We start from the raw sequence: 24,753 nt of genomic DNA, 5'->3' as shown, positions 1-24,753 counted from the left end.
CAAAACATCATTAACAACTTACCTTAGTTGATTGGACTTGATTTGAGCTCAAAATCGTCTCTTCACCATCAAGAACCCTAACCCCCAATACACAAAATACACTCTTCCCCCGATTTTGTATTTATAAGCCTAGATTTTTGGGTTTCGGATGCGGCCCTGGATGCTTCGCATCCCCACTTCACTCCTCTTTGAAGCTCGGATGCAGACCTGGACGCTATGGCAGTACTTCACTGCCAGCCTTTCTTTCGGGCGCGGCCCCGAATGCTTCACATCCGTAGACTCTTCTGCCAGCCTTTGGTAATTTGGTCTTAACTTCTTGTAGGAATGTCCACATGACAAACGGTTTGAAGCGTTAGAAACTAGACTCGAAGATCTTTCATTTTATAGGTTTCCCATAACATAAATCCTTATATAAATGTAGATATGCTCATCCAAAATTTGGTCTTGTGCATACTCATTTGGAACTTTAGTCTATCATATAATTTCCAACTTCACTTAGACTTAGGGCTCTCCTTAGACCCCACATCACTTATAATATGACTCGTACACTTATTATCATATCCAATTGATATCCATCATATTAATAGTCCTCGTCTGCACATAAAATAATATAATTAGCGCACATCAACTTTCTTAATAGCACTTAAGTACTTCGAAATTTTTCGGGTTCTACAGTGAGCCACTCCAATCCTGTCTTGCCCGCACTCTTCCAAAACTCTACTGAAATTTTATTCGGTCCCGTCACTTTGCCCCTGCTCATCTTACGCATAGCCCCCTCAACTTCATCAACTCTAATCCGCCTACAATACCCAAAGTCACAACGACTCTCGGAGAGTTCCAAATCACCCAGTACAATGCTCATGTCCCCCTCCTCGTTCAAGAGACTATGGAGGTAGGTCTGCCATGTCCGACGGATAAGCCTCTCATCTAACAAAACTCTACCTTCTTCGTTCTTGATGCACTTCACTTGGTCCAAGCCACGCGCCTTCCTTTCTCGCTCCTTGGCTAACCTGAACAACCTCTTATCCCCATCTCGGCCCTCGAGTTCCTCATACAAATGACTAAAAGCTGCAGTCTTGGCCGCCGTAACTGCTAGCTTTGCCTCTTTCTTAGCCAACTTATAATGCTCCATATTCGCCCTCCTCTCCTCCTCGTCTACACTTTCCACTAGTTTCAGATACGTTGCTTTCTTGGTTTCCACTTTTCCTTACACCTCTCCATTCCACCACCAGTCTCCCTTGTGACTACCAGAGTAACCCTTTGAGACCCCTAATACCTCTCTGAATTTTAATATTTACAAATATTAGTTACGCTATAAGTATTTGTAAATACTGAACTCTAGTATTTTAGTTTCAAGTAAAATATTGATATCTTGATTCGAAGTGTGTGTCAAGAGAAATACTGATTTCTCCTTACAAATATTTAACTTTCACGGACTTCATTTACACAAGTTCACCTTCTTAACACTTTTAACAGATTCAATTTAAAATAATACTATCTTTTTTCAACAACTCCAATACTATAGTATGCCAATGTGTAATTGAATAGGGAAAAAAAAATCAGAAATAGTCAATTTTACAATTAGTAATTAAAAAATAGCTACAGTTTCAAATATGTTCGAATTTTAGCCATTTTTTCATGTAAAGATAAAATTTTAACAAAAAACAACCCTTAAAAATCAGAAAAAAATTCCAGCATAATATGCAAGAGTTCGAATTTTTTACATGTGAGGTTCCAACATAATGTGTTGGAGTTTCAACATAATATGCTGGAAGTTTATATACAAGAGTTCCATAATCCAGCATATTATGCTAGAACTTTCCGTGTTTCAGTATAACAGTGGCTATTTTCCAACGACTTTGCAAACACTGGCTACTTTTTAATTACCAGTCCGAAAACTGGCTAGCTATGCTATTTTACATTTGAATAGGTAAAAATAGCACGGGCTAGCTAGTTTTCGGACTGGTAATTCAAAAATAGTCAGTGTTTGCAAAGTCATTGAAAAATAGCCACTATTTTGTTACAATACGGACTGGTCCAGCATAATATACTGAAGATTGGTGCACATGTGTATGAAATTCCAGCATATTATGCTGGAATTCCAACACGCGGAAAGTTCCAGCATAATATATTGGAGATTGGAGCACTTGTGTATGAACTTCCAGCATATTATGCTGGACCGATATATTATGCTGGAACTCCAGTATATTATGCTGGAATATTTTCGAATTTTGAACAGTATTTTCGTTCCGATTTATTTTTACATAAAAAGTGACTAAATTTCGATTACTTTTGAAACTGTGACTATTTTTCAATTACCACTTATAAATCTGGCTATTTTTGAATTTCTCCCTTTGAATAGGGAGAGAGCCAGCCGCTAAGTTATGGTCTTCAAAGCTGGGTCTGATCCATTACTAGTCCGACCCGGCCCATTTTCAGGTCTCTTGAAATTTTTATACTGAAAATAAGCAGCTCCAGTACAAAGCAAAGCTATTTCGAGAGAGATTAACAGCGACGATAATGAACCAGGCAGTGCAGAAGAACACTTTGTATGTCGGTAATCCCTCAATCACAACAACCCCATCTGTTTATTTGTTGTTTTCTTGTTGATTCTTGAATAATTTGAGGTATCTGCTGTGTGTGTGACAGGTGGATTGGCAGAGGAGGTAAACGAGGGAATACTGCACGCAGCATTCATACCCTTTGGAGATATTAAGGATGTGAAGACTCCATTGGATATGGCTACCCAAAAGCACCGTTCTTTCGGCTTTGTAACCTTCCTTGAGAGAGAGGATGCATCCGCCGCCATGGATAATATGGATGGGGCTGAGCTTTATGGTCGTGTCCTTACTGTAAACTATGCTCTCCCTGAGAAAATCAAGGGTGGTGAACAGGGTTGGGCCGCTCAGCCTAGTAAGTTCCACCTCTTCTATTCCCCAAGAAAAAGTAAAAAAGGATTTTTTTTTTTTTACAGCTTTTGGTTATCCTTGTACTGCATAGTTTAGGATGGATTGTTTGTCTCCTTACGTGATCTTTGACAATCCTCACCTCATGAGCTAGCTTTTGAGGTTGAATTAGGCCTTTGGCATGGTATCAGAGTCAGTGGGATTCCTATTATTGGTTTATCCCATGTTGAGCCTCATGGATGTTAATTTCACTTGTTTTATTATATTAGTGATAATATAAGAAAATATCCTTTTTGTTCCCGGGTTTCGGTCTAGCAATAAGAGCCTAGATAGTGATGTGTGCCTTAGGCGCACGTCAACGTTAGAACCCTACTGCAGACAAAAAGCCATGTATTAAAGTGGAGAGGGTAGAGGAGTGGGTCTATTATCCACCAAGTTTCAAACTATGCTCAACTGACCCTCGTGACTTCTTGGTTATGAAAAAAAGGGCTTCATGTTGTTCTTGTTCTTATTACTTTTACCCTGCTATTGCTCATAGCCTCATGGTTATTTGCTTCTATGATAGAACTGGAATTGCGATAGCCAATATAAAGAAATGTGGTTCTCCAAATATTTTACCAGGTTTCTTGGTGGTTATGGAGTTTTATTGATTAGAGTTGAACGGATACACGGTATTCATATAGTTGACCTCAATTAATGTAGAATTGAGGAGTAGTTGATTGATTTGCTGATACAGTTGAACAACTTGTTATGTTCATAACAGGGGATAGTCTGTTTCTCTTTTCTTTATGTTTTTGTTCTTTTCTGATGTATTAAGCCGAGTTAAAAAGCAAGGCACATCCCATGACTTCAAAGTAATCCTTCTAACCATCTATAGATTGAGAAGTATCTGCATTTATGCGCAATTTTTTTTTAAAAAAAAATGGAAAACTGGGTCTCTTTATTCCATACTACATTCTCAATGCCAGACGAGCTTCTCTGTTTCCCTCTTAGCTCAATATTCACATAGGTTGCTTATCTCTGCAGCTATACTTTCCCTGTCTTATGCACATGGTTTTGTAATTCAATATATGGAGAACATTGTTTTCTTCATTCTTAAAGGGTACTGTTCCTGGTAAATTTTAATCTTAATGATCATTTTAGCAGAAGGTATAGTGTGAATTTGGATGACAACTTTTGTGTTTCCTACTCGACTCAACTTTGTCCCATAAAGCTTTTCGGAAGAAATGACAAAATGAAGAACAAGTAGCTAAAGAACCAAACAGCATGTTTTTAAATATTTCTTCTTATTCTGTTTTTAGTTAGTGATTGAAGTTCACTAAATTTTTCCTGCCCTATTTCCCTGCTATGATACCATAGAGAAAGGTGGCTTTCTATGTTGATATTGTAATTCGTTTGTATGAAAACAACTGTCTTTCTTCAAGGTCTATATTATTTATTACCAGTGCCATTTGGAGAAGTCTTAAACCTGCTATATGTATTAATCAAGCATTTTGTTATTTTTTTTTTAATTAATTGTTGTATCCTAACTAGCTTGCACACACTTCGACTAATCCATGAGTACTTGCTAACTTTTAACGACATAGTTATCTAGGAACTCTGTCTACCAAGGCTTAGATAAATGGAAAGAAATCACCTAGCGCTTTTTGCTTCTATTGCAATTTGAACCCTGGTCTCTCATGATCTATTTCAGCTTTATTGACTGCTAGACTACACCTTGATTAATCAAGCAATTTTTCTTTCCTTTTCCAATTTCATGGTATGCGGTTTAAGCATATAGGTCTCCGCTTCTGATTTGTAGAAGAATCCAAGTACATGAAAAGATTAGCACTGTACCTGCCAAAGATCCTCAGTTTTAGCATTTTGTGAACCTATTCTACTAGTCCGCACTCCTGTATAGGAAAGAAAAAAGTTCCGCAAAAACCAAATTACATGCTTGTGCTATTTTCTTAGGAAAAACCTTGTCTACCACTACTTAGCCTAACATAGGTATTTCCTCTCAAAACAAAGGTGACATTAGTGTTGGATAATATGGGTTGGGTTCTGAAATTGCGGAGGCAACATGTTGCTGGGATGTTAACAATTTTCAGCTTTTATGTCGAGTCATGTCCCTATATGTGTGGATTCTGATTTTTCAGCAAATATATTTAACTATATGCAAAAATATAATGACGCGACTTTAGATTACAAGAGGAAAGGATATGAAATAACATTACATTGAGGAGAATTTTTACTCTTTCTAAAATGCTTGTCTACATAGATATTCGTTTGGGAAAATATCCACCAAGTAACTTTTGGCATTTCAAAAAAGCAGCTAGCTTGAAATTCAAAGCTTTTCATTAACAGTCCATGTAATTTAGGATAAACTAAGAAACATTCTTCAATAGGACCCATGGTTCAAGTCCTATATCCTCCTAGATGAAGCATTGGGTGTGCTAGATGGTTTTAGAATAGAAATTTACATCATGTTTGGGGTCTTGTCAATAAAGTAACTGCTCTCAAATTTAAATCCAAGGCCCTTTCTTGAGTACTGTGCTATTCGGGCAAATTTTGATCTTTCTAACAGTTTAAGACATGCAAACAAAGGTGTAATAATTTGCTTTATAACTAACAGACGCTGTTATTTGAGCTCGTTTAGTTCCCTCCATATACAATAAGCTGCAAGCAAATTCTTGTTGTGCACCTTTGAAGTTGTTTGTCAATTCACTCATCAAAAAATGATCTCAGTTGCTGAGTTTAAACATAGCATTTGATTTCTGCTTCCATATGTTTGTTGGTCGGTGTTAATAGTTAAATGAATGATAGCTTGGCGTTTTTTTTCTCAAACTCTGCTTTTTTTAGACGATTTTGTTTGGAGAGCGTTCATCTCTAGAACTGCTCTTTTGTTAGCTTTAGCTTCTCAGCGATATGCATGATGTTTAATCGTGTGAATGTGCTCTTTGTATCATTGTTTGATTAATGAGAAGTGTTCCATAAGCCAGTTGAATTTGGAGTGTAGTGTGTTGTTCTGTAATCTCTATGCTGACAGTCTCGTATTTCCCTTAACTCAGTTTGGGCGGATGCTGACACATGGTTCGAGAGACAACAGCAAGAAGAAGAAATGAAGCGCCTTCAGGAAGAGCAGAGGGCTGCAATGCAGGCTGCAGAGGAATTACATAGGAAAAAGATGGCTGAAGAGAGGGATGGGGAAAAGGATGAAGAAACAAATAAGCAAGACGACCCTATGGCAATGGCTGAAGTCGAGGTTTTAAAACAAAATGCTAGTTCTTAGTCATTCTGATGGTTTAGCAGTCTTTTTTCAGACTTGTGTGGCGTATTTTAGGAATTTTAGTAACTCAGTTTGATTAAACAATTCTGCTGCGTTGATGAGTAATTTGCTCTTTTTCTTACTTGACTTGTATCTTATTGTCTGACACAGTTTTAGCTGTCCTTATGCTACTAACTTTACCTTCCATATTTCGGTATGGAGAATTGCAGCCTCAATCGCAATCAGCATAAATGTTTGAACCTGACTGATTTGGAATTGAAGCATTAATTGATCGGCAATTGAGTTTTGTATAATTGAGTCACTCTAACAATGCCACTAACTGCATATATGCTGATGGAGAATTCTGACTTAGTTTCAACTTTCATGTATTTGCTATATATAATGTTTCTGCATCTCACATTAACTAATGCTGCTGGAACTTAGTTCTCAGGGAAAAGAAGATAGAGAAGAAAGTAAATTTTCCATTTTCCTCCGGTATGCTGGCAGCAATAGAGTCTGAACTTTTACCAAACTGTGAATTAATGCCAGTTCAAGCACTGAGACTTGGAAAAAGTTAATTGGTTCTTATGGCAGTCTCTAGGAAATGCGTAGGGGTGCTTGTAGATCATATATTACATGCACGGATTCAAGCCGTAGAAATAGCATCTGGCATAAATGCAGGATAAGGCTGTGTACAGTAGACCCTTATGGTCCGGTCCTTCTCCGGACCCTGCGCATGGAGTTAACTTGTTGATCATTTGTTTCTGGAAAATAATTGGAAATCTTGCGCTTTATAATAATCTCTTTTTTTCAATCTAAAATCTTGTATACAAATTAGTATACAATTAAAATCTTCTAATAATTCAAAGTAGACCAGTTGAAACTCTTGTTTTGGAAATGATTCTTTTTTGGCATCACCTGCTGTAGTTATAGCTGCTTGTAGACCAATTTCAAAGTTTGACCCGAGCATAGCCTTGTATTAAATGCATTCACTACTTCGTTTGAAATATTTTTATTAGCTTTCAGCACTAAAGGTATGCATTTACTTTGATGAGGTACATTGTAGTCATCTGTGTTGGCACCAAAATTGCTGATGTTTTCCCCAATAAAAAGACAACCACATTTCCGAAACCCCACATCAGAAGAGGAGACTGTAGGTGGGAGATACTTGATACATCACACAAAATTAATAACCTTTGTAACGAGGAAAGGCATAAAAAATTGGCAGTAAGGAAAGATGAATTGAGGAAACCTGACAAAAGATTAGAATGTACTAAGTTCCACATGCCTTCTGCAACATACAGCGATGCGTTTCTGGCATGGAAAACCTGGTCCTACTCTGAAAATTTTGTGCCATCTAGTTTTGAGGCAGCTGCCTTATCCAGATACCACACTAATTTCCCTTTAGTTGGCTGGACCATCTTTGCAGGCGATGACAACGGACAGTCAGGCCCGACATCATCAATTGCCAAATGTGCAGCCTCTGCTTTGCTGCTTCCAGTAACAACCACAGCCACATTGGAGGCAGAGTTAATCACTGGCAAAGTGAAAGTAATCCTCTCCGGAGGGGGCTTGGGCGAGTCGGTTAAAAAGGTCACCCATTCTGCTTTCTCGTCAAGTATAGAGTGATCAGGGAATAGAGATGCAATGTGGCCGTCAGGGCCCATCCCAAGAAGGATGAGGTCAAACTTGGGGCAGTCGCTAATGTCAGAAACGCTGATTACACGAGTCCTCACAAGCTGTCTAATGACAAACTCATAGTCTTCAGCAGCTTTCTCAGCTGACACCGTGTCGTTAATAGAATGTACATGGCTTGGAACAATAGGGACCTGAAAGGTGGAAGCACACCATAACTGAGAGACACAAAGCCAGACTTAAACAACTAATATCAGTACCATAAACCAAATTTCTCTTGCCCTTATAACTGCCCAAACAGTTCATTAGGAATTTCAGTTGTATTAGGGGTGTAAAGGGCGATTGAAAACTGTCCATGACGCACTAGGTGTTTTGTGCTGCAAGGGAGGCAGAGATTGAAATAAAGTCTTCGCCATTTAAGTGGTCAAGCATTATGTAATTCTGTGTCTGTAGCATTATGTTAGGGCAGTCTCATGTTTAATGCTTCTCCACAACTAGCAGCTTACTTCAAAGTTCTCAACTTTGCAAGAATGACAGCACGATAAGTCTACAGGATATTAGTAACTGACAGAAGAGACGGGCAGGCTTGAAAAGTATACCAAGACACTGGAGATAATAGGCTATGATGTTTCCTGCGCTTAAAAGCAGTCAATCAATTACAATCAATCAATCAGCTATATCTCAATCAACAGATTAGCAGTTCTAGTAAAGGAAGATTCTAAACGTTACAGAAAATCGTTACATCAGCCTTGAAGCAGGAAACAATCATTTTTTAATTTCTCTAACCAGATATCTTCAGAGAAATGTTATCTGTTACTGACTAACCAAGTAGGAACAGGAAGAAAGATAAACTGTTTGAACTGCTTCAAGTGGCACTTCCATCTATCTTTGGTTTACTAGCATTAGAAAAATGGAGTTCGGCAACCAGGTGGATGGTCTTAATATGATCTTCAGTGCTTTTACCTCTTTGGGTTCCTGAGGATCTGTGGTAAGCAACTAGTTTCTCAATTTTTAAAGATTTCGATGCCAACCGAGGATGACCATGACCCCATGTTCACAATTTAATGCATCTCATATCATAAAACGAGTTAAGCCTGATAACCATCCCCAGTTGGCTAGCTGCATTCAGTTCAAGAACACCATTTCAAAGGATAAGAAAAACACCATGGCTTGGAGGATTTCCTGCATTTTCAAGATGCATCATATGTGGACAATTTTAATATAACTAATTCCTCCATTTGGAACTGGAAGGTGTGATCTATCGGTTTCTAAAATTGAAAGATTGAGATCTGGCTATAGTAAACTCAATCATCCAAAAAAAAAAGAAAATTCTCAGACGAGATAACACAACAATCATGAATCACAATCCATAAACTACTGTTGAGGCTCACATCATTAATTCCATAAAGGGTAAATCACCATATTTTATCCAGAATAAGTTGACGTTGAGAAGTTTACCTTGGATAAAAATCCATCCTTGGCTAGCTTGTAGTTACTATCAACATGATTCTTTGCCACCACACGTTCATCCACCCAAAATATATACCACTTGGCCCAATCAACAGTTTTGCTATAAGGGGCTTCACATAATTTTCTGCTTCCCCAGGATTTCAAACAAAATTTACTACCTTATAGTTATAGAGAAGACAAAAGAATAAATGTAAGCAGATAGAGAATGCACTTAAATACCTCATTAAGCTGATGAGAGATCCACCGGATAACGCAATGGCAAATACTCCCCTCTCTTTCACAGAAGCTTCTGATAGTTCTGAAATATAGTCTGCCAGATCAGCGCTTAGTTCATCTAAATACTCATAAATCCTCACCTCTTTTCCATTCTCTTTAGCTCCAGAAAGAGCCATCCTTATCTACTGCACAAATCACAACATACAAGAAGTGAACTGCAGGGAACATATTCTCTCTGATTCGTCTGGCGAATAAAAACAAACAAACAATTACGCCTCAATCCCAAGCGGTGTTGACTATATGAATCTTCAGAGTCGATGTTGCTCCATTTATTCACAATCCAACAGTAAAAACCAAAATTCTCTAGTACCAAAAGTTCTCTACATTTCTGCTGCATATAAATCCACTGGACTGATAAATACATGCATATCAATTCCCTCAATGCTCCTAATGAAGTCAAAATACAGATTTACTAATTCTACGATTTCAAGGAAAATTACAGCCTTCTTATTTTTTGATCAATTCTTTATTCTTCTTGAAATCTCTGAGAAAGAATTCATCACTAAAACAAAATGACAATTCAGTAAAAATTTACATGTAACCCCTCCCCCACCTCTAAATTACGTAATTACAACAATATCGCTGATTTTCAACATTCCAACAACAACACTAACCATACCTCAAACCCAAACTAGTAGGTTTTGCTATATGAATCCTCAAAACTAAAACGCTACTAGTCAAATCCTAAATTTTTCGAAAACTAAAAATAATGACAACTGTCAGTAATATCAAAAAGTGGTAATACTGGATTCAGAATTCTTGAAATATAACAATCAAACAAGCAGTGCATGTAAAATAACCAAAAGGGAAAAGAAAATAAGTTGAAGAAGTACTTGAAAACCTTGAATCAAGTACATGCAAGTCGAGAGAAGTTTCACAAACATCATTACAAACAAGACCCAGATCAGAAAAAAATTCAGTTGTTTCACCCTTTTTCATCAATAAACTTGGGGTCACAAAGCCCAGCAAGTAAACAGAGTGCAAAAAAGAACAGATTAAAAAAGAAATCTTGGAATCATATATCCATACAAATATACAATATTATATTTCTGCAACCAGAACCACTGAAACCAAAACAGAGAGGGACAGAGTGTCTTACAGAGATGAGAATGCAGAGAAAAGGGAAAAGGGAAAATGGAAAATGGGTATCAGCAATTTCAGATTTTCAGTACAGTAATAAATATGTATAGACAAACACACACACACACACAAATACCATATGGCATAATAAGGCATAAGCTAATAATATGTGACATATTTTCCTGAATATAAATATGAGTTAGCAATGACATACACAGGAGAATTTACTTTCTGGGGTTCCACGTGCATCCAATAATCACGTCAAAAAACTCTCTCCAAAGTAAGCGGATGATTATCTACTTCTGAATAACCAAATAGGATAAATAAGGAAATAAATTGTAGTAAAAGAAATTGATTTTTTTCCCTAGATCTTCTGCTGAATTATCTCGCGATTGATTAATTAATTAATTTAAATTTATGTCTACAAAGAAACAAAGATCAAGGTACCAGTATTAATGAGATATATCATGTTTTGGACTTTTGGTGACGGTACTGACTTAATAACACTTGTTCAAGTATATCAATTTGACAATTGAATTGCACCATATTTATTTGAATATTTTAATCTAGGTGATGATTATCTTCCTTTAGCTTCTCTTTCCATCTTTAGCTTTATTATGTGTTTTTTTAATCCTTATCTGGCTGTCTCCACATAACCAGCCTACTTGTCGCTTTTTACAAGTCACGAAAATGTACCTTACAATTTACATTACATGTCAAATCCGTATTCTTGAAACCTCAAAGTAAAAAACTGAGGAAATGTAGCTTTATGGTCATTTACTATGTTAAAATTAACGGAAAAGGGCCAAAAATATCCTTAAACTATTTGAAATAACTCAAAAATACCCTTTATTTATTTTTGGTACCAAATATATCCATGCCGTCTATATTTTGGACCACAAATGCCCTTAAGCTGTTAGTCTTGTCTTTGAAGGTGACATGACAATCCAACGGAGTTAGATTTACTTACATGGCCATCCACCTAAGCAATCCAACATAGCAAAATTATTTTTTCGAAAAAATTATTTTTCAGGAATTTTAAAAAAAATATAAAATCAACACTTATTCCGAAAAAAGTAAAAAAAATTATGAAAAAATTATTTTCCGAAAAAATAATTTTCAGGAAAAATTATTTATTTCAGAAATTTTTATTAAAATACAAAATCAACACTTATTCCGAAAAAAGTAAAAAAAATTTCTGTTCAAATTAATTACGTCGGAGTCTCAAATTAGCTTGATCTGCTATATAAATCCGTTCTAGCTAGCTATTAGTAAGGTCGGTTATATAAATCCTATGTGTATTTTCTGCTCTTAATTGCATTCATTTCATTCCAATTAGAAATAACAATTCTTAAAGCGTAATAAGAGTTTCTGAACTACCCATACACGGAAAGGTAAATCTCTTACTAGAGTATACGTTGAACCTGATAAAAGTGTAATAAGAGCTTTTAAATCTTAATCACAATAAAATAAATGGTGTCGCCTACACGAACTCTTTTTCGGATTTTTTTTTTACTTTTTTCGGAATAAGTGTTGATTTTGTATTTTTTTAAAAAAAATTATTTTTCTAGATTTCTTTTTACTTTTTTTCGGAATAAATATTGATTTTGTATTTTAAAAACATTTCCGGAAAAATAATTTTTTCGAAAAAATAATTTTGTCATGTTGGATTGCTTAGGTGGATGGCCATGTAAGTAAATCTAACCCAGTTGGACTGCCATGTCATCTTCAATGACAAGACTAACAGTTTAAGGGCATTTGTGGTCCAAAATATAGACGGCAGGGATATTTTTGGTACCAAAAACAAACGGAGGGCATTTTTGAGCTATTTCAGATAGTTCAAGGGCATTTTTGGTCCTTATCCGTGTATAAAATCAATAACAACAATAATATACCCAGTATAATCTTACATGGTGGATTTGGGGAGGGTAGCGTGTATGCAGACATTACCCCTACCTTGTGGACATAAAGATATTGTTTGCAATACATCCCCAACTCAAAAAAGTATAAGCACCACATTAATGAAAAGAAAAATAAGAATGGACAACACCGAGAAGCCATGTAAAAGTAGTATAAATAACAAAAAGATAGTAAGATGACCAAAATGCAACAAACAATAAGTAGTCATAGAAACCTAATACCAACAGAATACGAGAGTGCGTACTAATACTACCGATATGAACAATCTAGAATACCTAACCTACAACCCTAATTCTCGACATCCACGCCTTCCTATCAAGGGTCATGTTCTCGGTCAGTTGCAGCTGCGACATGTCTTGCCTAATCACTCTCCCCAATTATTATTTTGCCTACCCCTACCTCTCCTTAGGCCCTCCAATGTCAACCCTTCACCTCCTTACCGAGGCGTCTATACTTCTCCTCCTCACATGTCCCAACCATTTAAGTCTCGCTTCCCGCATCTTGTCTCAGTAGAGGCCACATCCACCTTGTCCCGAATAACTTCATTCATAATCCTATCTAGCCCGCACATCCACCTCAACATTCTCATCTCTGCTGCCTTCATCTTCTGACCATAGGAGTTCTTTACTGCCCAACACTCAGCCACATATAACATAGTCGGTCTGACCATCGCGCTCTATAGAACATACCTTTAAGTTTTGGTGGCACCTTCTTGTCACACAAAATACCAGAAGCAAGTCTCCATTTCATCCATCCCACCCCAATACGATGTGTGACATCTTAATCAATCTCACCACCTCCCTGTATAATAGACTCAAGGTACTTAAAATTTCCTCTCGTAGGGGTGACTTGTGAATCCAGCCTCACCTCTCCTTCCACACCTTGAGTCACACCATTGAACTTACACTCCAACTATTTTGTCTTGGTCCTGCTCAACTTGAAACCTTTAGACTCTAGGGTCTGCCTCCATACCTCTAACCTCGCGTTAACATTGCCTCGTGTCTCGTCAATCAAAATAATTCCATCTGCTAATAACATGTACCACGACACCTCCCCTTGGATGTGGCGCGTCAGTACATCCATCGCCAGGGCAAAGGTCTGAGTGCCAACCCCTTTTGCAACCCCATCATGATCAAAAATTGGTCTGAGTCCCCTCTCACAGTCCTCACCCGAGTCTTTGCTCTATCATACATGTCCTGAATCGCCCAAATGCAACCCCATTTACAATGTTGAAATTAAAAAAATATCTTTGTAGATCTTTTATGCGTAAAAGATAGATCTCTTATGTGTAAAAGCAAATTTTCTATGTGTAAAAAAAGAGATAGAGTCATAAAACTAAAAATAAGTTTATAATGACCCACAAAACTATTTGACCTGGTTCGCGACTTAACATGACTTAATGTTTTTAGGTCAAACTTTATATATAGAGTTGAATATATATTAAAAAAATATAAATAAAGTTAGATATACATTTCAGAACTCAATCTTCACTTAAGAAAGTATCTAAATTCTGGATTTGTTACTGCCCCTCCCCCTTCCTTTATTAATATTATTATTATTGTTATTATTAGAAGCATAATGTAGAGTAGTCCAAAAACTTGATTGGCTTTCTTGTTAGGAGTCCTGATAGTAACAGGCATTTGTAGTTTGGTCATAACATTGTATTTGCTAAATGAATCACAGAACCGGGTATCAAACAAATCATCTACGTTTTTAAATAATTTTAGATGCTTTTCTATAATGGTTTTGAATCTTTTGATACTTAGGTTTGTGCAATTCACTTTTTTTGAAGTCCTTTGAAAAATTAGGTATAAACTTGTATTCTGGTTTTCCTTTACGTGCTTCATTATATGACCGTAAAATAAAGAACGAAGTATGTCATTTCAATGCATTATGGCATTTTCATTTTCTACAAGAACCAAATATTATGTCACCTTTCTTAGTGTTTGTATAAAAGTAATCATGTTACCCATTATTTTCTTCCATTCCTCCGACCTCCGCCCGGGACAGACCTAGGAGCACAATAGGTTTATCGAATCCATTCCCAAAAAATTATACTATATATATAAATATAAAATTATTTTTATGTGTATATAATAGATGTTAAATACCTTAAATACAGCCGAAAAGCTTTTCGCGTATTTATTTATTTATAGTTTTAATCTCCTCAATAAATTAAAATGTTGATCCCATCACTGCAAGCTCCACCACTGAAAATTAAAAAATAAAGAAAGAAAGGTGAAATGATGAATATATCAAAGGGGTTTGAAATCTAAAGCCATCATTTTCAAACAACAGTGGAAAATTGGAGCTCAAAAGTAAAAGATATGTAGAGAGCTCCAAACAAATGAAAACCCCACGTCATGACATATCAACACTTCCTCTACCCCAGTTTCAGGAATCTAACATTAATTTATTTTTTTATTTTTTTTTATGATGGAGACGTTAGACTTTACTCCATTTGGGAAAAAAAGCATGAGGCATGACCAATATATTTGGATTTTGACATTTTCCCTATTTGATTCTGATTATGGCAAAATATAATTATATTTGTACACCTCATGTTCTAAACCTTTGCATAATTCGAACAAGTTGCCATTTGATTCTCTTAGGATTGCAGTTAAAGGATTAAAAAGGTGTCTGTTTTGCAAAAAATATAATGCTTTTTACTAATTTCCCCTTTGCAAGTTCTCTTCCATGATTTCATGTGAAGAATTTTTAAGTTTTTGGTTTTTGCTTTGTAATCTTCCTTTCTTGCAATTACAAGTCTCAAGGAACCATTGAATTATGTTTTAATTTTTGAACTTCTCTGATGGTCCATATTGAGGTAATTGGAACATAAATATCACTTGACATTTATTTATTAATTACAAAAATAAGGTACTAAATTACCCTTACTTGATTTTGATCCAACTGATTTCTATTGGTTGTTCCTGTAAGAATTTAGCAAACTTCACATTGACCATTTAGACTTTTAGGTTGGGAATATAATGCATCCTTTATTTTACTGATCCGAAGGTCAACGGTGAAAATAAGATAATTATTGTCAGAGCTTCAAAAGATAAATGAAAAATAAAAAATAACCTTGACTTAGTACTGGTTTATAACAATTCTTTTCCCAACAACGAAATTTATATCAAACAAAGAAACAAGTGAGGAATCTATGATGCTTTTCTTTAATGGGTTGTGATTGTGAATCTGTTGACACTAGGGGCCAGTTAGCGGTTCGCCCGGTTATTTTATAAAATTTGTATTATACTAATTTTTCGGTTATTCTATTATATATAACCAAACTTAGACTTTTCGAAACTGTCTCAATTATGTCGGTTTCTCTTCGGTATCGGTACGGTTCGGTTAATTTTCGGTATTTTTTTAAATATCATGTAAAATTCACTAGTAGAAGTAGAATGCAATAACATACGTTCTTTTATAGGACTTAGCAAAACTCTCTAGACATTTTTACTGTTTAAAGGGTGATGCATTAAAAAAAATAAAAGATGGCTTGAGTATAGATCCATCAACAATTCTACAACAACGTAAAAGAAACCAAGCAAAGACAAAAAAAATATAAATCACACGAGTGGAAAGATATTAACCAAGTTGGGACTCAAAAATAAAGTCTAAAGAAGATTAAATGTTCAAAAAGATAAATCTAAATTATATAAAAGGAAACATATTCAATACATTGTAGTTTGCTATTCATTATCGCTAGAATACTTTGTGTCTTGCTAATAAAGATACTTGAAATAACTTAGTTTAAGTAGATGTAGCATAATAGATTTTGGGAATTAGTATTTTGAGTTTAATTATTTATTGGCTTGTAATAGTTTTCATAATTCCAAGGCCCAAAGAAAATTTAATGCATTATTATTTTTAAACTTACTAGATAAATATATTTTTCACATGTTATTCGGTACGGTTCGGTATTTTTTCGGTTTATTTTTATAAAATAAAAAACCTACCCTAATTATCGGTGCAGTTATAGATTTATATAAAAACCTACTGTTTCTTAAAAAGAAACTTAAAAATCGGTTCGGTACGGTACGGTACGCTTCGGTCCGTTTAATCGATTTTCGAATATCTATTGACACCCATAGGGCTAGTTAACAATTTATATTGCTCCCTTCGGTCTATTTTAATTGATTTTTTAATTTTTTTTGTGGTCTATAATATTTGATTTTTTTGATATCAAGAAAGAATTAACTTCTTTTAGTCAAAGTTGCTCTTGGAGTAAAAAATCTGGGAGTATCTGTTATATTTTTAATGAACAAATTAAAGAGATGGTAAAGGTTAATATGGTCAATTTTATTGTTAATTAGTATTTACAAGGTGAAATTCCTTAATATTATAAAAGTATCCAATAAATCAATTAAAATAAACCTGAGGGAGTAGCTTTTTTATGTCCTTTTGAAAGATTAGGCCCCGTTTGGCCATAGATTTTGCCATATTTTTTTCAAAAAAGTTTTGGCAAAACATGTTTGTTTATAGATTTTATCCATGTTTTGGCAAATTTTGAAAACAAAATTTTCAAATCCCAAAACTAGCTTTAGACATGTTTTTGGCCCAAAATATTAATGTTAGATTTTTTTAACAATTTTAAAAATTACCCCAAACTTTTGTATTTTATATATAAAAAAATCACCATCTATTATGAACCAACTAATCCACCAGGTAATTACTATCATTTTCATTTGGATGGATGGATCTTGTAATATTATTGCAATTTGACGAATTATAGTGGCTAGTAATTGTGTTATTAACAGTTGATATTAAAATATTAGGTTATGATTTTAAGATAGTGCATTATGTAATTCATTATAAAAATGATAATTTTGTACCAAACTTATCTATGTTTAGAACTATGATTTGTGATAATGATAATGATAATGAATGACATCGATGAAGGTTCTGATTAGCAAGTTTGTTTGTTTTGTATTGTTGGGTATTTTTGATAGTTTTTATAACTCATGGATATAAGTCATATTTCATAATTTTTCAAAACAAAAAGTGAAATATGTTTTGAAAAATTATTTCCAAACAGATTTTCATCTTCAAACAAAAAATTCACCCAAATCAGATTTTTTAAAACAAATTTGGGAATCTACGGTCAAACGCTAGCTGGACTTCTATTTTTTGTTTTCTTTTGTATGTTTGCCATAAATGCATGACTACCTAACTAAAATGTGAAAATGAACTATGCCATTTCAATGCATTATGAGTGTTCATTTTTCACAAAAAACCAAACTTTATGTCATCTTTCATTGTGTTTGTAGACAAGAAATCACGTCAGCCATCATTTTCTTCAGTTCATCCCCACCTCCACCACTATTAAAAATAAAAGAACAGATAACAAAGTAGAAGAGGAAGATATCATGAAATATCAAGGTAACTTTGGAATCTCAAGCCATCATTTTCAAACAAACAGTAGCAAAATAGAGAATACTTAAGTAATAAAAACCCCACTATCACGACATATCAAAAGAATACTTCCTACCCCAGTTTTAGGAATCTAACATTATTAAGTCCTACCATTTCTTTCTTTTTTTCCTTCCAATTTTTATGATAGAGACTTTGTACTATTTACTCCATTTTGGAAAGAAGACATGAGCTATAAATACTATCTTTACCTTTTTGACATTTTCCCCTATTTGATTCTAACTTTGATTAACCATAATTATTGAAGTTATATAATATCACGTGAAGAATTTCTTAATTTGGGTTTTGATCTTTACTATCTTCCTTTCCCCGAGTGAGGGTTGTATAGTTTATTCGTTTCTAAAAATCATAGATAAAATTACGTATTTACTAGATAGACGATAAAAGTAAGTGTTGCGCCTACTATCATATACATAACTAGAAGGTTATGAGTTCAACTTATGAGAATATTCTTTTATAAAAATACAAGATAATATTACGTACAATAAACATAGTATAAATTCAACTCATTCTCGAATTTCATACATAACAAGAGCTTATCTCACAGACAAATTTACTCATTCTTCTTTGGAATAAATTAAAGGGCTTTTGCAATAACCGGATGTAATAGATACGACCTATAAGAATTCAAAGATTGAGATTTAATCAATCATATATATGTCTACAAGTATTTTTCCTTTTCCTTCTAAACCCTTATCAAACATTTTAACTTTAGAAAAAAAGTACTTTCGATAAAAATTTAAAAAAAAGAATGAAAAACTTGGCAAAAACATGCTATTAATCAACCACAACTGATCTAGAAAGCTATTTAACAGCTATTCTCTTTCTTTGACTTAGCCCTTAGGGTGTGCTTCTTGCCTTTTTTTAGTTTTTTCACATCTAATCACAAATTGTCCTTTTCATTTCATTCAATTGTCCACACAGGCCCCTCTATACTGTATCTTCAAGCCTTGTATCAATCATTTTGAACTATTCATCCTTCATTTTCCTATTCTATCATCAAAGCTATCTTAATTGACGAAATGAAGTTTCACATTACCTTTTTTTCATTGGTTCAGCTCTCTCAGTCTCGAAATCTCTCTCCTGTTTCTATTATTTTTCACATTATTTTAACTTTTTTCATTTCTAAGACAAGTAACAGTGACTAAGAAATTGAAAAAGATCAATAGGAGTACAGGAATTTGATGGACGTTGTTAGCAAGTATAAAGAAATGTTTGGTATTAGTAGTTGAAAATTTGTGAGAGATATTTACATCAAACGGTTTCAACTTAAAAAAATATCGGAATGAAGTGGTGATCCAACATTAGTCTGTTCTGTTCATTTTCGAGGTCAATTTTTACATTGTTTGGGGGGGGGGGGGGGGGGATTCCAATTTGTGTGGACGTTGGACTCCGAATGTTATAACATTTTTTTTTTCTCCATCTAATTTATTTGTTTTTTGTTATACACTGGCATGAGTAAAAACATTTGGCAATATAAATGCAATGAAGCCGATTATTGTAAGTTATTATCTATTGTTCAGATTATGATCGGCTTGATATGAAAATCTGTTTTACTATTGTTGTAGGCAAGTATGGTACTGCAATTTTTTATTATTAAATTCTCAACATATACTCCTTTTTTGTTGTTGTTGGGTCCTAGACCGACCACTTTTAATTCACCTCCTTGTTGCACATGTCAATATTTCATTCATGTCAAGTTATTTTTCCAAGGAAATCGTATTATCATATAATGCAACATTTTTTAAATTATAAATCTTACCTCATACCATCAAGCGGCAAAATAATCAAAGAATATGAAATTTATGAAACAAGATGTTGGACCAATAGTCACAAAAAAAGCCCTATGTAACAACAAAAAGAGTAACTTAGATCAAAGCTTTCAACTGAGATTATGGACAGAAGTTTGTGCAATTACACCACTTATCCTTGACATAGAAAACTCCCTCACCCACCAGGTAGCAACATAAAACAACACTGACATTCTGCTATACTCACAATCACACTTGCAACATAGTTGAAAGACAACGTACAAAAATAATAAAACCATGATGGGTGATTAGGAAGTCTTTATCAGCTGCTGCCACCACCAAAGAGATATCCCAGAGAAGATCCACCACCAGGGGCAGCATGTATTTTGGTAGATGGTCGGTCCTACAACAAGTCAATAACCCCAGTTAAAACCAGTCAATATTTCCCTAACAAATGACACAAGATTAAATGACTATAAAAACAGGAAAAAAGTCTAACTCAACTGCGAAGTAAAAAGAATTACTCCATCATAATTCAATGGTGACAATCAACAAGGTTTTCTAACCAAAGAACTCGTTTAACTTTCTTGACTGAAAGGAGTCACACAGGCCTACCCCTTAAATAATCAACAACTCCTTGCAAATCAGTCACGAAGATCAATCGCTAAAATTTCAAGCTCACAGACCATTCTCACTACTTAACACGACTGAACAGGCTATTAGAGAAGTACTACCTCACAAAGATATAATTAGTACAAAGAGGAAGAAACTTGTGAAGATGTCTTAAGTTCACCTAAGCTTAGGTTTTATTGGTAATTGTCTTGGCATTACCAGATACCTTATATTTACTATAAGAGAATGCATGCTATCAGTGCTCCTCCGAGTCCTCCTCTGTTCCCCTTTGCTTCACAACAAAAAAACCTCCCCAGCAAAGCATGACAACAAAATTTTCAAGAATTTCAGAGGACATTATAAGAATTGTGCATAAGTTTGTACCGTGATAAAGTTGCCCGTGTTTTGACCATCTGCTCTGATACTCTGAATACCTGCGGGGATTTGCTTATAGCATCAGAAGGAGGAGGAGCAGCAACAGGCTTTGGAGATGGCTCTTTATTTATTGGCTGGGCTTCACTTTGAACAACCTGAGAATTTGTTGGGGTTGATTTTGGAGCCTCACCACTCCCAAACAAGTATCCTAATGAGCTCTGACCTCCTCCACTGCTGACTCCACGACCCATATCTTTGCTTCTTGTTAGATCCAACAATACCCTAATTCAAGCCAGATGATAGAAATGAACCATGAACATCAAGGATAACATAAGGATCCTCAAAAGAAACACACCGAAAATTAAAAGCAGCATAACACAAGGAGAACTAGTACAAGGACAGCAGACAGTCAAAGCACAGAAATAAAGTACGCCAGCAAATATGATACTGTTGTATAGCACTGATCAATTATAATAACAATAGAGCATGAAAGAAACTCTAAGATTTAACTGCAAATATATAAAACTCAACCATCATGCGGGTTACAGGCTTTGAAAGTCCACATGCACCTATGTATCATCTAGAACCACTTCAAAGAAAGATGCTTATGCTTCGAACACTCATCAGAAAAGGCATGAATCATTTTGACAACAGCAACACTATGCCTCAAAAGCATAGTGTCTGGAGGGTGGAATTTCAGAGCTATATCAATATGGAGATAGGAATAATGGTCAGGATGTATTATGATTGAAGTGTGATGTTTTTATTGGTAGTAAGAAGTTCAGGTGCATTTTCTATATCAATACGGAAACGGGGATAATGGTCAGGGTGGATTATGATTAAAGTGTGATTGTTTTAGTCTAAGTTGCTCCGACATGGCAGTTTAGGTGCCGCACCCGTGTCGACACGACACTAGTATGGGTGTGGGTATGGGATCCGTACCGGATTTGGTCAAACAATTTTGGGTACTTTGACCGCGACAGATGGAAAAATCGAGACGACATACAATTTGATTCCCAAAATCGGAACCAAAACTAGGGTAAATTTGAAGAAAATAGTATACCTTATCTAGGAAATCAGTCCTATACTTATCTACAACTCGAGAATAAAAAAGAAATCCATACTTTACAAGATATACGTAAGTATTCCACAAAATTTCTCATAATTTAGAGATACTTCTATATTTTTACTTTTTTGAATTATTTTTAGCCGGATCCCTGCACCGTATCCATACTAGGATCCATATCCCTGAATCTTAGAATTTATATCTCGACTAATCCGACCTCTAGATCCGCACCCGTGTCGAATACCCGCACCCGTGTCCGAGCAACTTAGGTTTTAGTTGGTAACAAGATGTTCAGGCACATTTTCTCGACGCTCAGAGCACCTTATGAACCAGAAAACAGCTACAAGAAGAAGAAAAATGACAAATTGAGCTTCCATTTTGATCCATTAAGTTACACTCTCAACTTTGGTAATGGAAAACTTGGCTTCTTTTGGTAAAGAGTACCCTTAACTCCGCCTCCTACTACCCATCACAAGCACTTAATGTTTTTCAAGAATTTGGGTTTCTAGTTAACTAGCTTACTGATTTAATCAATTTTTTCCTTCTCTAATTCCACCCTATCTCTTAGCTTCCAAGTGTTCAGAGGAGGCATGAAGCATTATGAGGCTCTCAGTCGTTATAATGTTGATGATTTTAAAAGGCTCTCAGTCAGAACGATGAGTAATACTCACATCAGTTATAAATCATATTTTCCTCCTTTGTATTAAATCAAGGTCAACATTGACCTATATTGACTAGAACGGAGAGAAGAGGTATTATCACACCATACCATTACCCTTTTCCTACGTGGTTCAGCATTTGTTAAGCTCCTTCTAGACTCCACATTTTCTCCAAAACAACCACTAAACTTCTTGCCAACTTTCCCATTAAAATTGAAAGAGAGACCCTAATACAGATCAAACTACTTGAACTTCTCCAAAAAAATAAATTGTGTGATGGTAGTGTCCAGGCCAGATGCTCACCAAGGCTTAGACAAATGAAAGAAATCACCTAGCATCTTTTTTATTTTATTTTTTATTTACCTCTGAGACCCTATAATTCTCTTTCCACGGACTTCTCCAAAGTCCAATCTTTGACACCAATTATTCATCAAACACCTTCCTTAAGATCCGACATGTTAAAAAACGCCAACAACTGGAGGAAAGCCCACTTTCCTTTCACTATAGGATCCTCCTCACTCAACACCTCCCTTTAACAATCAGAAATAGGATAACTATAAAATTCATCTACTGTGCCTCAATCCTAAATTAGTTAGAATCAGCTATATGAATCCTTTGTATCCGTTCCTCTATTGTTTTCAAATATACCAGAATTCCTTAATTGTTCAGAGTGAAGTGAAAAATGCTCAGTGAAGTGAATCAAACTCTTATAATTATATCAAAACAACCTTTTACCACAAAAGAAAGCAATAAAATCAAAATCCAAAACCAAATTAGCAAACAAAAAAACCACAAATCCCCAAAAAATAAGAAATCAACAGCTTAGCTTAGTGACTTTCCTCAAACTTACATACAAGCACAGTACATATACACATACACTAGAATTTTAATATATGTAAACGGGAAATAGAGATCTAAGGGTTTAAGAAATTGGGGGTTACCTTTTTTGCTCCAATAGATTGAATGAGGACAATGGAAGTAAATGAAAGGGGTGTGAAATTATATAGTCACGCTTTGTATATGCTGGTTCACCGACAAGTAATTGTAATTGGGTGATATAATGTGATATTGCAGCAAATGGGTGTTGAAATAAAAGGTTCGTGTGGGACAGCTTCTTTTTTGGAAAAATAGAAGGGAATAACAGAGGGAAAAAATAAGAAAGGAAAATAAATCATATATTCTTATTCATTTTTGATGGATACTAGGAAAATCATATATTCTTATTCTTAAATCAAAGATAAAGAGTTGCAGTCACGTAAGTTAGTGGGAAAGCATCACTCTTTTGTTTAATTTTTATGTTAAAATTTAAAAAGGATGTTTTAATTAACATAAAGATGACAATGAACAGGAATGGTATGAAACTATGAATAAGTCAGGATCTAAAGATTTTATGTTGAGTTTTCACTTTTCTGATTGTAATTTGCAAAATTGACTTTTTCAATCATTTACACTTTTTCATTTTTCATTCACCAAAAGTCCAAAACCATGATGATTGTAAAATTCGCGGTAAATTTCAAGCAAATAAGACAAGCATGGATTTCTTTTGGGGGATTATAAAATTCTGTTGATATTTCATCATAGCATGAAGTAGAGTGATTAAAAGTAGGCCTTTTATACATTATTTAGTTTAGATTTTAAAAAAATAAGTATTTGAAATTAAGTTAAATTTTTTTTTTTGAAAATAAGACTCTACGTGGGGGCGTTCATGGTTCGTTTTGGATCGGATTTTCCCTAAAAAGAAACCAAACCAAGTAAGTAGGTTTTTCAAATATTGGAACCAAATCAAACCAATTAAGTCGGTTTTTGATCGATTCAGTTTATGTTGTTTTTCCGGATATTTATCGATTTTTTCTTAAATATGAGATATACACTACCAAACACATATTCGGGCGATTACATTTTCAACGTCACACTATCAAACTAATTGCTCTTCCAGAAATCTATTATTTACCAAGATATATTGATCATAATTGAATCAAATAGTGATAAATAATTTAAAAACCCAATTAAAATTAAATTTGATTATTTTAAACATGAAGTAGATTCTTGTAACTAGCAAAATAAAACTACCAATCATACCTCCAGAGTGCAAGATTATTATAATAGCAAAGAATCTATATTATTATAAAAGTATGAATACAATATCGGTTTACTAAAATAACCTTATAATATTAAGCATAACGACTCATAATAAAAAGACTGTAACGATCCGACCGGTCGTTTTGATTATTATAACCCCATTTCCCCATCTACTGTTCAATTTATACCTTGCTATTGATTTATGACTTATCGGGTTAGTTGGTTTGGGTCCGGAAGGAAT

The 24,753-nt window shown here is 34.8% G+C and overlaps 2 protein-coding genes and 1 pseudogene across 5 annotated transcripts; 1 reads left to right on the top strand and 2 right to left on the bottom strand.

The window, feature by feature from the left end:
• The first annotated feature begins 2,403 nt into the window (after positions 1–2,403).
• Positions 2,404–6,362, top strand: LOC107823070 (uncharacterized). Its single transcript, XM_016649668.2, has 3 exons — positions 2,404–2,557; positions 2,650–2,913; positions 5,957–6,362. Exons 1-3 carry the CDS (start codon positions 2,521–2,523, stop codon positions 6,175–6,177), a joined length of 522 nt encoding a protein of 173 aa, XP_016505154.1. The 5' UTR covers positions 2,404–2,520; the 3' UTR covers positions 6,178–6,362.
• Positions 6,363–7,228: 866 nt separating this feature from the next.
• On the bottom strand, positions 7,229–11,258 carry LOC107823060 (putative 6-phosphogluconolactonase 2). Of its 4 annotated transcripts, XM_075221825.1 has the most exons (5): positions 11,062–11,258; positions 10,829–10,916; positions 9,478–9,659; positions 9,247–9,382; positions 7,229–7,982 (listed from the first exon to the last, which is right to left on the bottom strand). In XM_075221825.1, the coding sequence occupies exons 3-5, from the start codon at positions 9,648–9,650 to the stop codon at positions 7,488–7,490; spliced, it is 804 nt and encodes a 267-aa protein (XP_075077926.1). In that variant the 5' UTR covers positions 9,651–9,659; positions 10,829–10,916; positions 11,062–11,258; the 3' UTR covers positions 7,229–7,487. The 4 variants fall into 4 exon arrangements, with proteins under 4 accessions (XP_075077926.1, XP_016505144.1, XP_016505139.1 ...); XM_016649658.2 differs by lacking the exon at positions 11,062–11,258 and having other exon boundaries at positions 10,829–10,954; XM_016649653.2 differs by lacking the exons at positions 10,829–10,916; positions 11,062–11,258 and adding an exon at positions 10,634–10,785.
• Positions 11,259–19,819: 8,561 nt separating this feature from the next.
• On the bottom strand, positions 19,820–23,506 carry LOC107823049 (protein SPIRAL1-like 1; annotated as a pseudogene).
• Between the last annotated feature and the right edge of the window lie 1,247 nt (positions 23,507–24,753).

The sequence above is a fragment of the Nicotiana tabacum genome, chromosome 9 (genome assembly GCF_000715075.1).
Source record: "Nicotiana tabacum cultivar K326 chromosome 9, ASM71507v2, whole genome shotgun sequence".
Classification (NCBI taxonomy): Eukaryota; Viridiplantae; Streptophyta; class Magnoliopsida; order Solanales; family Solanaceae; genus Nicotiana; species Nicotiana tabacum.
Note: the sequence above shows the minus strand (reverse complement) of the source record. Positions and strands in the feature narration are given on the sequence as shown.

What these genes read in the sequence shown, in the direction of transcription:
- LOC107823070 (XM_016649668.2), top strand. Translation starts at nt 2,521, where the DNA reads ATGAACCAGGCAGTGCAGAAGAACACTTTGTATGTCG. An exon ending in GAAGAACACTTTGTATGTCG is followed by an intron (nt 2,558 to 2,649) that starts GTAATCCCTCAA and finishes TGTGTGTGACAG; the next exon opens with GTGGATTGGCAGAGGAGGTA. An exon ending in GGGTTGGGCCGCTCAGCCTA is followed by an intron (nt 2,914 to 5,956) that starts GTAAGTTCCACC and finishes CCCTTAACTCAG; the next exon opens with TTTGGGCGGATGCTGACACA.
- LOC107823060 (XM_075221825.1), bottom strand. Translation starts at nt 9,650, where the DNA reads ATGGCTCTTTCTGGAGCTAAAGAGAATGGAAAAGAGGTGAGGATTTAT. An exon ending in TCTCTCATCAGCTTAATGAG is followed by an intron (nt 9,383 to 9,477) that starts GTATTTAAGTGC and finishes CTGGGGAAGCAG; the next exon opens with AAAATTATGTGAAGCCCCTT. An exon ending in AGGATGGATTTTTATCCAAG is followed by an intron (nt 7,983 to 9,246) that starts GTAAACTTCTCA and finishes TCCACCTTTCAG; the next exon opens with GTCCCTATTGTTCCAAGCCA.